The 12,494-nt window shown below is 44.1% G+C and overlaps 2 protein-coding genes across 2 annotated transcripts; both read left to right on the forward strand.

Annotated features, from left to right (window-relative positions):
* Positions 1-1,277: 1,277 nt before the first annotated feature.
* LOC141457623 (uncharacterized) lies at positions 1,278-1,832 on the forward strand. Its single transcript, XM_074134825.1, has one exon. It carries the CDS (start codon positions 1,278-1,280, stop codon positions 1,830-1,832), a length of 555 nt encoding a protein of 184 aa, XP_073990926.1.
* A 6,135-nt stretch (positions 1,833-7,967) lies between these two features.
* LOC141457624 (protein NYNRIN-like) lies at positions 7,968-11,983 on the forward strand. Its single transcript, XM_074134826.1, has 4 exons — positions 7,968-8,135; positions 9,351-9,542; positions 9,962-10,198; positions 11,357-11,983. Exons 1-4 carry the CDS (start codon positions 7,968-7,970, stop codon positions 11,981-11,983), a joined length of 1,224 nt encoding a protein of 407 aa, XP_073990927.1.
* The last annotated feature ends 511 nt before the right edge of the window (positions 11,984-12,494 follow it).

The following is a 12,494-nucleotide window of genomic DNA, read 5'->3' on the forward strand; positions in this document are numbered from 1 at the left end:
AAACTCTTCCTCCTACCATATCTTCTGCGGAAGTCACTCCACCTGAAGTTTCTACTCTGCTGGTGGACTCTTCCTTAGTTAATTCTGTTTCAGCTATCTCTATTCAACCTACAGTACTACGCCTCAGCTCTGATAAAGTCTCCCAACCAATTCAGCACCCCCTGACCAGGTCTTGTCCCGCCCTTGAAGAAGTGTCTGAGGTCCCGCCTCTTACCCCCGATGAATTAAAGGCCGAGGAGTGCTTCTCAAAGTCATGTTTCCGACTCCCCAATGGTCGTTTCTCTGTGGCTTTGCCACTTAAAACTATTCCTTGCTGTCTAGTAGAAACCAGAAGAATCGCTCTGAGGCGCCTTCTCCAAACCGAAACTCGCCATGCTAAGTCCCCACATCTGCGTACTCCCTATGTCGAGTTTATGAAGGACTACTTAGAGTCTAAACACATGGAACTGGCCCCTTCTCTTAAGTCAGGTCAAATTGCGAATGACATTTCCCATCACGCAGTGCACTGTCCAGATGATCCCCCGGAAAAAATCAGAGTCGTATTTAATGCATCCCAAAGGTCCTCTTCAGGCATCTTCCTCAATTAGCTCTTGCTCCCTGGACCCCGACTACAACTCGACATCTGGAAGGTGGTTATCAGATTTTGGGTTGATAAATGGGTATTTACCGCCGACATTCGCCAGATGTTTCGTCACATATTACACCCCCCTAAACACAGAGACCTATTACGAATTCTTTGGCGCTTCGACACCAGTCATCGGTCCAGGAGTACCGATTGTGTACTGTCACGTATGGAACCACGTCAGCGCCCTAACTTCGCCCACGTCGCGTGTTACAAGAGTTAGCCCTCATTTCGCAGAATTCCTTTTCCCAAGCAGCAGAGATCCTCAAGGATCGTACTTATGTCGATGACATTTCCGGAGGAGGCCCTACTCTAGAAGCGGCCCTGAAATCGAGAAATGAACTCATAAGTTTACTAAGTCAAGCTCGAATCGAGCTCAGAAAATGGGCATCTAATCATTCTCGGCTCTTAGAAAAAAATACTCTCGAACACCTTCTCCCAGCCATGACCTCTGTATGTCTAGAAAACGATGAGGAGTCACAATTAAAAATTCTTGGCCTCTGTTGGAATCCCTCACAAGACTATTTTCATTTTTTGATTCGTTCAGTCTCCAAGATTTAAACAAAAAGAAAGCTTGCTAGTCAGATTGCCAAGGTCTTTGATTCCTTTGGAATGGCTAATCCCAATAACAGTTTTTGCTCGTGCGATATTCCGAATGGTTTGTCAAGCCTCCTTTCATTGGGATGACCCTTTACCTGCATCCATTGTACAGGAGTGGTCTCAGTTTGCTGTCACTCTTCCGGAACTCTCAATTATTCTTATCTCTAGATTTTTGTCTTCGTCTATTCAAGTGTCATATTTGATCGGCTTTGCTGACGCATCAGAACGGGCGTATGCGGCTGTAGTGTATCTTGTGTCATTATCTGAGGAACCAGTCATTGGCCTGGTCGAGTCCAAAGCCAGAATGGCTGCAATGAAACCTGTCACGCTCCCTCGTCTGGAGCTTTGCGCCGCTCATCTGCTGGCCCTCACCCTCTATAAAGTCAGTCTCCTCTTCCCTCAGATACCCTCTCCAAACATTTTAGCTTTTTCCGATTCCACCATAGCTCTCGCGTGGATAACAGCTACCCCACCTCCGCATTGGAAAGTATTCGTAGGCAACAGAGTGGCTGCCATATTAGAAAAGGTACCCTTTCCAAATGGTTTTACGTCCCATCCTCTCAGATCACTGCTGATTGTGCCTCACGAGGGCTACGTCCCCAAGAGTTAGTAAACCACCACTTATGGTGGGGAGGTCCTCCTTGGCTAAAATTAAATCCAGAGTCATGGCCCCTAAAACAAGTAAATGCAGATTTGTCAGACCCGATTGTAGGAGCAGAAATTCACTCCCAGGCTCTTAATGTATCGATCGCAGCCTCCTGCCCCGAGGAATTGGAGTCCAAGTTTTCCAGTTTGCATACACTTATAAATGTAGTAGCCTGGTGCCTGAGATTTGCCCGTAATGCCAGAAATTCAGCCCATTACATGTCAGGTCAAAGAACGTAATGAAGCCTTGCGCGTCCTGATTATTCGAGCGCAGCAACACTCGTTCATAGAAGAAATCCAAGATGCCCAGTCCCCTCGACCTAAATTACGCCTAGTTAATACCTTAGGCCTGTTTTTGCATACTGTTGGAGTGTTACGAGTTGGAGGAAGGCTAAGGCTAGCCAATCTTCCTGAAATTAGCAAACACCCTGCCTCCGCAACACCCCTTAACAGCCCTTGATATCCCTTGACATCCCTGATTATCCAAGATGCCCACATCTCCAATCTCCATGTAGGTCCCACTGCCACTCACGCATTTCTGCGAAGTCGATATTGGATCGTCAATGGTAAAAATGTAGTTCGTAGCCAATTGTCAGCCTGTTACAAGTGTTTCAGCATCAAGCCAACACCTTTCAATCCGCCGATGGGCAACTGCCAGAGGGAAGAGCTAGCGTTTCACCGCCCTTCACCACCACTGGGATAGACTATGCAGGCCCCTTCAACGTGAAAATTGCTTCCCTTCGTTCAGCCAAGGTACTTCAGTCTACTTTTCCACAAAGGCCATTCACCTGGAGCTAGTCACAGACCTCACAACGGAAGCATTTTTGGCTGCCTTGAACCGCTTCGTTGCCAGGAGAGGAACAGCCAAGTAACATTTGGTTAGATAATGGCACTAACTTTGTCGGGGCCAAAAGAAGACTCAAAGAGGTATACACCCTACTAAACGACGCGAAATCTCAAGAAGTCATTCAGAGAGAGTCCAACAAACGAGGCATTGAGTGGCACTTCATCGCTCCTAGAGCGCCACACTTTGGAGACTTGTGGGAAGCTGCTGTCAAATCAGCAAAAAGATTACTGTCCTCCTCTCCAGATGATCTCCAAGTTTTGACGCCCGGTCACTTTTTAATAATGCGGCCGCTGACAGCCCTGCCAACCGGTGACCCATTGACGCCGCGCACCGCCCTCAGGTATGGTGCAATTTACGGTCGGCCAGTTCTGGAAGCGATGGCGTCGGGAGTATCGATTGGACCAGCAGGCCATGCTTAAATGGTATTCACCTTCTCTCCCGGCGACAGAAGGCCAGATAGTCACCATCATAGATGACATCCTTCCCCCCTTGCAGTGGACCATTGGTCGGATCGCCAAACTACACTACGGACGAGACGAAGTGGCAAGAGTGGCAGACGTGAGGACTCCGTCAGGGATCATCAGTCGTCCCATCCGGAAGCTATGCCCCCTGCCAACTCAGTGAGTGGATCTCTACGAGTTTAGTAGGATGTTTGGTCCCCGCTCTGGTTGCGGCCACCCTGGGCCAGAATCTGTCGGCGTCGGTCCTCGGTTGGCAGCATTGGTGTTGTAGAAAGAGTGTGGTTGGTGGCTGGTGCTGTGTAGTTCACCAGTTCCCCCTTGACTGTGACTAAGGAAAAAGGGTGTTAGCTTCTTTTGAAGAAATTAAGAAACTGAATTGCCTGTGCGTCCCCCAAGTGCTTGAACACCTTTGTGCCGGTAGTTATAAATTGTCTGTGGTCGATGGATGGTTGTACCTAATAGAATTAAAACCATTGTACTTTTAATGAAATTAATATTCGTAAGTTTTGTATTCATTATTATTAAATCTAATAGGGGGGGGGGCAATAGTGTAAAATAAGTTTTAGAAAATTCAAATTTAATTTGGTCAAAGTAGGTCATGGTTGGAGGACACCACCAACACTTGAAATACCTTTACCAACAAAATACGCAATTTTATTTTACAAAATAAATGAATAATTAATAACACGTTCAATACTCTTAAAACTATATAATTGTAGTTTACTAAATAAAAGAACAATTAAAGATACGCCCAAGACGATTAACACCGTTTAATTATATTTCACAAAATAAAAGAGTAATTAAAAATGCGTACAAGACTTTTATTCGCAGTTCCTTCTTCAATTCGGCACTGTATAGGGGGGATACAATTATGGGTAATATAAAGTGTACCAGGCTGTGCACATGGAATTCCTTATTTAAATTACAATACCATACAAGGCATTCAGGGCATAAATTTTTCTAGACAAGCTAACATACGCACAATCTCTCTGAGTCGTCGTAAGGGAGGACACATGTGCTACACAGCACCAGCCACCAACCCCCACTCCGTCCATACTACCAATGCTGCCAAAGGACAGTCGTCCCTCCACCAAATTCCGGTCCAGGGGGGCCGCACCCTGTTCGGGGACCATACACAGTGATTATTTAAACATACAAAAACCAAAATATATAAATAAATGGTAATATTTTTGTTGTTGTTGAGTGGGGGGGTCAGTCATTTGTAATGCACCTCTTAATGAAGTGAATTTGATTTTGTGTAATAAAAAAAATTAGGCTTAGTAATAGTTGGAAAAAGAAAGGATTAGAAGACCTAAAGTGAGCGGAAACAAAAGAAGAGAGAAAAGAGGAGGCAGTGGGAGCATATGAGGAAAAAAAAGTGGCTACCCGAGGAGAGTTGGTTCTGACGCTGGCGAAGTAAATTGAGCCATTGGATAGCTTGTCTTCTGCAGTAAACGGAAACTCGCTTGCAGGAGGATTTATTATGTACCGAGAGAACGAAAACTCTAAAGGCGTACAGGCAAGAGTAGAGAACCTGGTATCTGGCAAATTCAAGTTGAATTTAAGAAGAGCGGTGAATGTACCCCAGCGCTGGTGGTAGCAAAGGTAATGGAAGTTGGACAATTTGACAAAGTTTGAATCCGTTATTATTTTAAACTGAAGTTTTTTATTTATTTAATTTTTTTTTTAAATGCACAATGTGTTAAAAATATTCTTTGGTCAGCTGGACCCATTAATTTAATTCCAAGTTCTGTTTGTATAATTAATATAATGTTCATGTTCAAGAATTTCTAACCAAGCATTGTATTTTCTGTTATAGATATAAAATAGCCTATTCTGATATTGAAGTGAGTACGACCTGCTGTAGCTGGTGCATTACACGTTGACTGATTGCTCCGTAAATCTAAATTAAATTGAATTCCTGCTTTCTTATAGTTACTGCTCCCTCTCTTTTACTCCAGCAAACCTACTATTCCGGGTATTGGGGATTTTCGCTGCTGTACCCCCAAGAACCTACTCTTACACGTCCATAAACCTCCTCTCTCCCTACACCTTTTGTTTAATCATTTATTAATTTATTTTCTTTTATTTATTTTCATTTATCTCCTGAAACCGGTACTTATTTCACTTCAAACAACAGCGTGGCGCTCAAGGTAACTATAAACCGCCCTTCCCCACCACTTTTTCACTGAGCTAGTGGCACTGCTTTACCTTCCCCCATCGGGGAGCGTAACAAACTTTGGATGAATAATTTAAAATGGGACGATCAGCTTCCATATCAATTAGCAGTCAAATGGTTTAAGTTTTTTAATCAGCTCAGTGCAATTGAAGAATTTCAAATTCCACGTCTTGAAAAATATTCTGGTAAGATGGAGTTTCACGGATTTTGCGATGCAAGTGAAAATGCTTATGCGGCAAGTGTTTATTTGCGTTCATTTGCAGACAAGTACTACTGTTCATCTGTTATGTACCAAGGCCAGAGTCGCTCCATTAAAGAAAAGAACTTTGTCTGAACTAGAACTGAATGGTGCTCAGCTGTTAACACGGCTAATGTTGAAGGTCGCAAACGCACTTAATGTCAACTACAGAGAATGTAAATTTTGGACTGATTCCATATCAGTGAAAATCCATGTCAGTGGAAAACATATGTAAGCAACAGGGTAACATTCATTCAAGAAAATACCTTAATTTGGAATTGGAAACATGTGCGAAGCGAAGACAATCCTAGAGATGTTGCTTCTAGAGGAGTAGATGTTAGACACTTTATGAACCTTTCTATGTGGTTTAATGGACCCTACTGGTTAGCATTAAATGAAAAAGATTGGCCACCAAGTAAAACCAATGAGAATATAGAGGAAATTCCAGAATCAAAACCAATTAAATATTCGTTGATGAATGCTTGCAGGGAGAAGCAGACCTTTGAACTACTTTCTCGTAATTCTTCATTGGTTAAATTAGTCAAAATCGTAGCTTATATTTTGAGGTTCATAAATTCTCTTCAAGTGGAAAAGGAAAATCGAAGTTACGATTTTTTAACAACAAATGAATATGTCATTGCAAAATTTAAAATATATCAATTAGTACAAGCAGAAGTGTTTTACATGGAAATCAAGTGTAATAATAAGGAGTTGGTGGTAAGAAAGCATGGCAAAGAGCAAGGGAATGCGAGATGCCTGGCGTGAGGGCAGAGGGTAATGAGTAGTGTCAGTGTGTTTTTGGTCGGACGTCCGCTGTGTTATAGCGAATTTGTTTTGTGCAACCACTATCAGAAACTTAAACTTTAAAGTAACTTTAATTGTATAAATTGTTAGTTTATTATCGATTTTTTAAGAAAATATAATAAATGTTTCATGACTTTTATTAATGTTACGATTGGTGTCAAGTGTGAGGTCTAAAGTGTTATTATAATAACCTCTTCCGCGTTTAGTTTTATGTTCGCATTTTATAAAATCTATAGAATAAATAAATTTGAATACTCCCATGTTTTATTTTAAAAAGACAGGTTTACAGAATTTACTTTTTTTCTTTTACATCCAGTGTTGGCCAAATTTTCATACCAGACGCTACTTTGGTATATACCTGAGTGTTTTCTCGTGAACGGTTTATTGAACATTACAACAGAAGTGGGGGTACCTGTTGGCCAAATATTCAAACCAGACGCTACTTTGTATATACCTGAGCGTTTTCTCGTCAACGGGTTGTGTTTTTATATTTTATGGAATTTTCCATGCACATATCAAACATTGTAAATTGTATTTTGTCATTTCGATAACATATCTGTGACGCGCTGTGAAGCTCGTTGGGCCTAGTAATTTTTGGATAGAAAAGGAAATAAATAGTGTTAAAAAAAAAAAATAAATAAATACACCAGAAGAATTAGAAATGTCGAAAAAAGAGTTAGCAACTTTAAAAATGGAGCTGGAATCGGCCAGGCGGGAGTTGGAGCAAACGAGATTGTCATTTGAGACAACTGCTGGCGAGGAAAAGAAGGGTAAGTTAACAAGAGATTTGATCAGGCCTTGGGGAGGGAGTAAGGATGATATTCCTCTAGAGGAATTTATAGACGATCTGGAGGCGGTAGCTGAGAGTGGCGGTTGGTCAGAGGGGGATTTAAAACTGGTTTGTCGTTTAAAGTTAACGGTGCGCGCGGCGGCCTGCATTTCGGCTCATCCGGAGCTTCGAGGAGCAATATCTACTCTCGAGGACTACAAAAAGGTGTTGAAAGATCGCTTTTCGGAACTAGCAACCCCAGCCCAATGGCTGCTGGAGCTAAATTTAGTAAGACAGCGCCAGGGTGAAAGTGTGCTGGAGTTTGCTGACAGAGTTCGTAGGTTGGGCGAACGTACCGTAGCTCGGGGTCAGGAGGAGGGGTCCCTCAGATGGGAAAAGCAGCAAGTAGATAGTTTAATTCTTGCAGCGTTTATGAAGGGTCTGAAAGGGCAAGCAGCAGCCCAAAGATTTTGCTCGCGAATGTACGCAGCAAAGAAGGAGGTTAAATAGAGATTTGAGGGAGGGTAGCCCGGAGAAGAAACGGTGGGATGAGACAAGAGTAGGGGCGCGGCCGAACGGTCATTTTGCTTTTTTGTGGTCGTCCATCGCATTTTGCTCGGAACTGCCCGAACCGCTCTAAAGAGGTCCGGGTGGCTTCAAACTTCGTGGATACCCCGCCTGCTAGTGAGACCTCCCCAAAAGCAGCGGGCTCGGCGTAAGCCCCGTCATCGAGCAAACAGGAACAAAATATTAGGGCTACATAATCCCTAATATTTCGGAGCCTGAGAAACCCCGGGCGTTGATGGTTATCTTGGACATAGATGGGCATAGAAAAGAGCTGTTGGTAGATAGTGGCTCAGAGATTTCTATTTTAAAGGAAGCGTTACCGGGCATTTCGTTGATACCAACCTGCCTTAAGGCGACCAGTGTGACTGGGGCCCAGGTGCCTGTGCAAGGATGTAACATGTCGGTTAGAAGGAGTGGTTACAAGGCATAGATTCGTGAGTGCACCCAGCACTTCTAGGGGGGATGGCCTCCTAGGGTGGGATTTAATGGCTAAAGCTGGAATAGTGCTGAATGCAGCAAAAAGACAGATCAGTATACAGGGCAAGTTCGACGAGGTGGGGGTACAGTAGGTAAATATTCCAAGCGAGGGTATCGTAGAACCTGGGACGCACTGGCAATTTAAGTGTGAAGGCTGCTAGACAGGTAACTGTTGAACCCTACGTAGAACAAATTGTAGAAGGCAAGGTCCCTCATTGGAGAGAGGGAGATGTACTTATTGAACCTGAGGATCTCCCTCAGAAGGGGCTTCGTATAGCTAGAAGTCTGGATCGGCCGGTGGGACGGAAAATATGGGTACGGGTAGTTAATTTGACTGGGGGCAAGATCCATATAGACAAGGGACAACGATTAGGCAGTGTTAGTGCGTGGGAACCTTTGAGCGCTACTGGGTTATTGGGTGGTAGGCAGATTATGCTAAAAAAAAATTGAAGGGCTAAGAAGGTGGGAAAGCAAGGAATTAGGGAGGCTTGCAGGCAGCGTCTCACTCACTTACCGGTGAGGGAGCAAGAGAAAAAAAGGGTGGTGTTGGAGGAATACAGTAATCTTTTTGAAGAACCTGACAGCGAAGGGTGTCGTTTACCGGTGTTTCATCGTATTGAAACGCAAGGGGGACCCATTGCTAAATCACCCTACCGTGTCCCGTTCCATCAGCGCCAAATCGTGACAGAACATCTAAGTCAGATGTTGAGCAAAGGTGTGATCGCTCCTTCCAGAAGCCCGTGGTCGGCCTCAGTTGTTCTTGTCCCTAAGAAAACTATAGATGGGAGTTTACAGTACCGATTTTGTACAGATTTCAGGGGCCTTAATAAGATAACAAAGCCTGATGCGTACCTATTACCCTTAATTATGGAAACTTTAGAGTCCTTGGGAAACTGTAAATACTTTACGACGTTGGACCTTGCGTGTGGGTACCACCAAATTCCCATACACGCCGAAGACCGCGAGAAAACCGCTTTTTCTACCATCGGAGGGCATTTCGAGTATAATAAATTACCATTTGGGCTGATGAACGCGCCCGCGACCTTTCAAAGGCTAATGGATCAACTACTAGGCCACATGATTGGAGAGGAGTGTTTCATCTACTTAGAATGATATAATCATCTTTTCGACTTTGTTGGAGGAACATTGCTCCAGGCTAAGAAAGGTGCTAGAACGAATGCAGGTAGCAAAAAAACTTAGATTGGAAAAATGTCATTTTGCGCAGAGGAAGGTAAAGTATCTCGGCCATTTAGTGACCGCGGATGGAATAAAGCCGGATCCAGAGAAGATCGCGGCTGTAAAGAGATATAGAGTTCCCGTTAATACAAAGGAGGTAAAAGGATTTCTGGGGCTTGCAGGTTATTATCGCCGTTTTATTGCCGGGTTCTCCGATCTAGCAAAACCTTTGACATCGCTGCTAAGAAAAGGGGTTACCTTTACGTGGGGAAAGTATTAACAAAAGGCGTTTGAAGTCCTTCGGGATACATTGTGTTCAGACACCGTGTTAGTCTATCCAGATTTTTCAAAACCATTTATCCTAGCGACAGATGCGACTAATGTGGCGCTGGGTGCGGTTCTGGCTCAACAATGTGCAGAAAGACCAATCGCGTATGCAAGTAGGCAATTGAATAAGGCAGAACAAAACTATTCTGCTACGGAAAAGGAATTATTAGCCGCGATCTGGGCGACCAGTACAGGTGCTACTTGCTGGGGAGGCAATTTACGCTAGTAACAGACCACGCTGCTTTGCAGTGGATGCTGCGTGTGAAGGATCACTCGGCCCGTCTGACCAAGTGGTCACTTTGGCTAATAGAATATGATTATCAGGTAATCCAACGCCCCGGAAAGCAACACGTAATTGCAGATGCACTCAATCGGGCGGTAGGTGCCGTGGGAGCAAAGGGTAATCTACCAGATGAGAAAGAATTCGCGGAGGAGCAGACATGCGACCCGTGGCGTGCTGAAGAGGCACGAAATTGCCCTGGGAAGGTGAAACGAGGGTCGAACGGGATTTTTTATTGGAATACTAAAGGTGCAGAACTGGGAGCCTGTAAAATAATGGTACCTGCTGCACTTCGAGTCCAAGTTCTATATATGTGTCATGATACTCTTGGTCGGGACACCCAGGTGTCGAGCGGACCGCATCGCGTATAAAAAAAATGGTTCTATTGGCCAAATCTGATTAACGATGTGAAAATATATTGTAAAGGTTTTCTCTTTTTTACTGAAAACTTCACAAATACGACTAAGCCTGCCACTAGTTAATTTAATAATATGTGGGTTTAATAATTTAAACTCGCTAAATTTGTAAGTAATAACCTGATTTATTAACACATTAACATTTACTAGCAACTAACGCTATTCATTACAGTTACCATTTACAACAGTCACAACAGTTTACTGTTACTTACTCACTACGTAACGCCACAAAACTGTTTCCCGACTGACCACTGATCCACACTGCACCGAATTGCACTAGTCTCTGCTGTACTAACAAAGCTCTACTCACTAACTGATTAACCGTCTAACTGGCTAACTCTGAAGCACTCCGCAACACTGACTCCCCAAAAACTGTCACTTCTAAAGTGTCTCTCCAAACTAACTTTTCAAGACTGACTCAAAGACTAACTCAAAACTGACTGACTACTCCAGCTGTGTCTGCCTCCCTTTAACTGCGACTGCCCCACTCCGTCTGTCTCACGCCCACCTGCCGCTCTCTGGCTGAAGAAAACACAAACTACCACCACTCCAACTGGGGCCGCCCTCTTCCAACTCTCTGTCTCACTCCCACCTGTCAATCACTGGCTGGGGAAAACACATACTGCCACCACCCCAACTGAGGCCTTTCTCTTAGCTGGCTTTTACACAGCGGTGGACCGTTACAGGCTACGGTTACTAAACTCCTTGAACAATCCAGCCCCTTTCTTTTCCAGCTAAGGTAGAGACCGGCCTTTTGTTCACACAGTGGTGGCCTGTTACCGACTTTGGTCGCTCAACCCCTAGAACAATCTAGGCCTTTCTTCTCTGCCCAGGTCAACTTCGTTACAATATGTAAAAAATTGTCAATTGTGTAATGAACGCAATTCACCGAATGGCTTAGAGATACTATAGGGTCAGTCATATGAGGCCACATATGCATTTGAACAGGTGTTCAATGTTGTTGGACCGTTTCCCACCAGTAAAAATGGGTACAAGTACCTATTAACCTTTATCGACAAATTTACGCGATACGCGGAAGCGGTGCCGTTAAAAACACTGATGGCTGAGGAGACTGCGCAAACATTTGTGCGAGAAATAGTACTTAGACACGGCGCTCCCAAGCGCTTGCTTACTGATCGTGGTACTAATTTTACCTCGGATTTGTTTAAAGCCACGGGTAAACTTCTCGGTATCAAGAAGGTTCAAACTACCGCGTTCCACCCCCAGTGTTACGGAATGATTGAGCGAATTCACAGGACGTTAGTGGATAATGTATCCTGTTTTGTCCGCAGGGATGGTCGGGATTGGGACGTGTGGATACCCTTCGCCTTAATGGCTTATCGGTCTTCCACACACACCTCCATGGGATACAGCCCACACTTCCTTCTGTTTAGAAGAGAATGGAAACTCCCATTAGGTTGCGATCTATCGGTAACCGATCTCCCTGCCTATATTCGAACCCTACAGGGTAAACTATCCGAGGCACACCAGGGGGCGCGGGAAGCTATCATAAAAGCACAGGGTAAATGGACAGCGCCTATATCCGAGGAAAGAGAGAACGGAAATTTGACATAGGACAGCTAGTATACTTGCGCGAGCCATTGGTTCCTTTAGGGAATGCAAGGAAGTTTCACAGGCCATGGACTGGACCACACACAGTGGTTGCACGGTCCTCCCCATGGAACTACCAAATTTCCGTGAACAAAGGGGGGTTGGTAGTAGTACATGCGAATCGCCTTAAGGCAGCTGGTGAGAAGGGGGACGGGATGAATGTAAACAGCGAAACAAATCGTCAGGAATATAGTCTTCTCTGGGAAAGTGTTTTGAAGATTGGTGGCGTCCCCCACTCTTGTTCCATCCTTTATTTCTTATTGCGTCTTATTCCTGTATCCCAATTTCTCCTTCTGTCCATATCCTACCATAGTATATTCCCTGCCGGTAGTACACTGAAAAAGCTCCGGGCCCCAATAACCTTAGATGTTGACGCGCCTTAAATCATAAATAAAAAAAACAAACAAAACATATATATACATACATACGAGTATATATGTATATATAACTGTGGCTTAGTGCAAGAAGTACCAAT

This window comes from Rhodnius prolixus, unplaced genomic scaffold (genome assembly GCF_049639745.1).
Source record: "Rhodnius prolixus isolate KJV_2025 unplaced genomic scaffold, Rpr scaffold_40, whole genome shotgun sequence".
NCBI lineage: Eukaryota > Metazoa > Arthropoda > Insecta > Hemiptera > Reduviidae > Rhodnius > Rhodnius prolixus.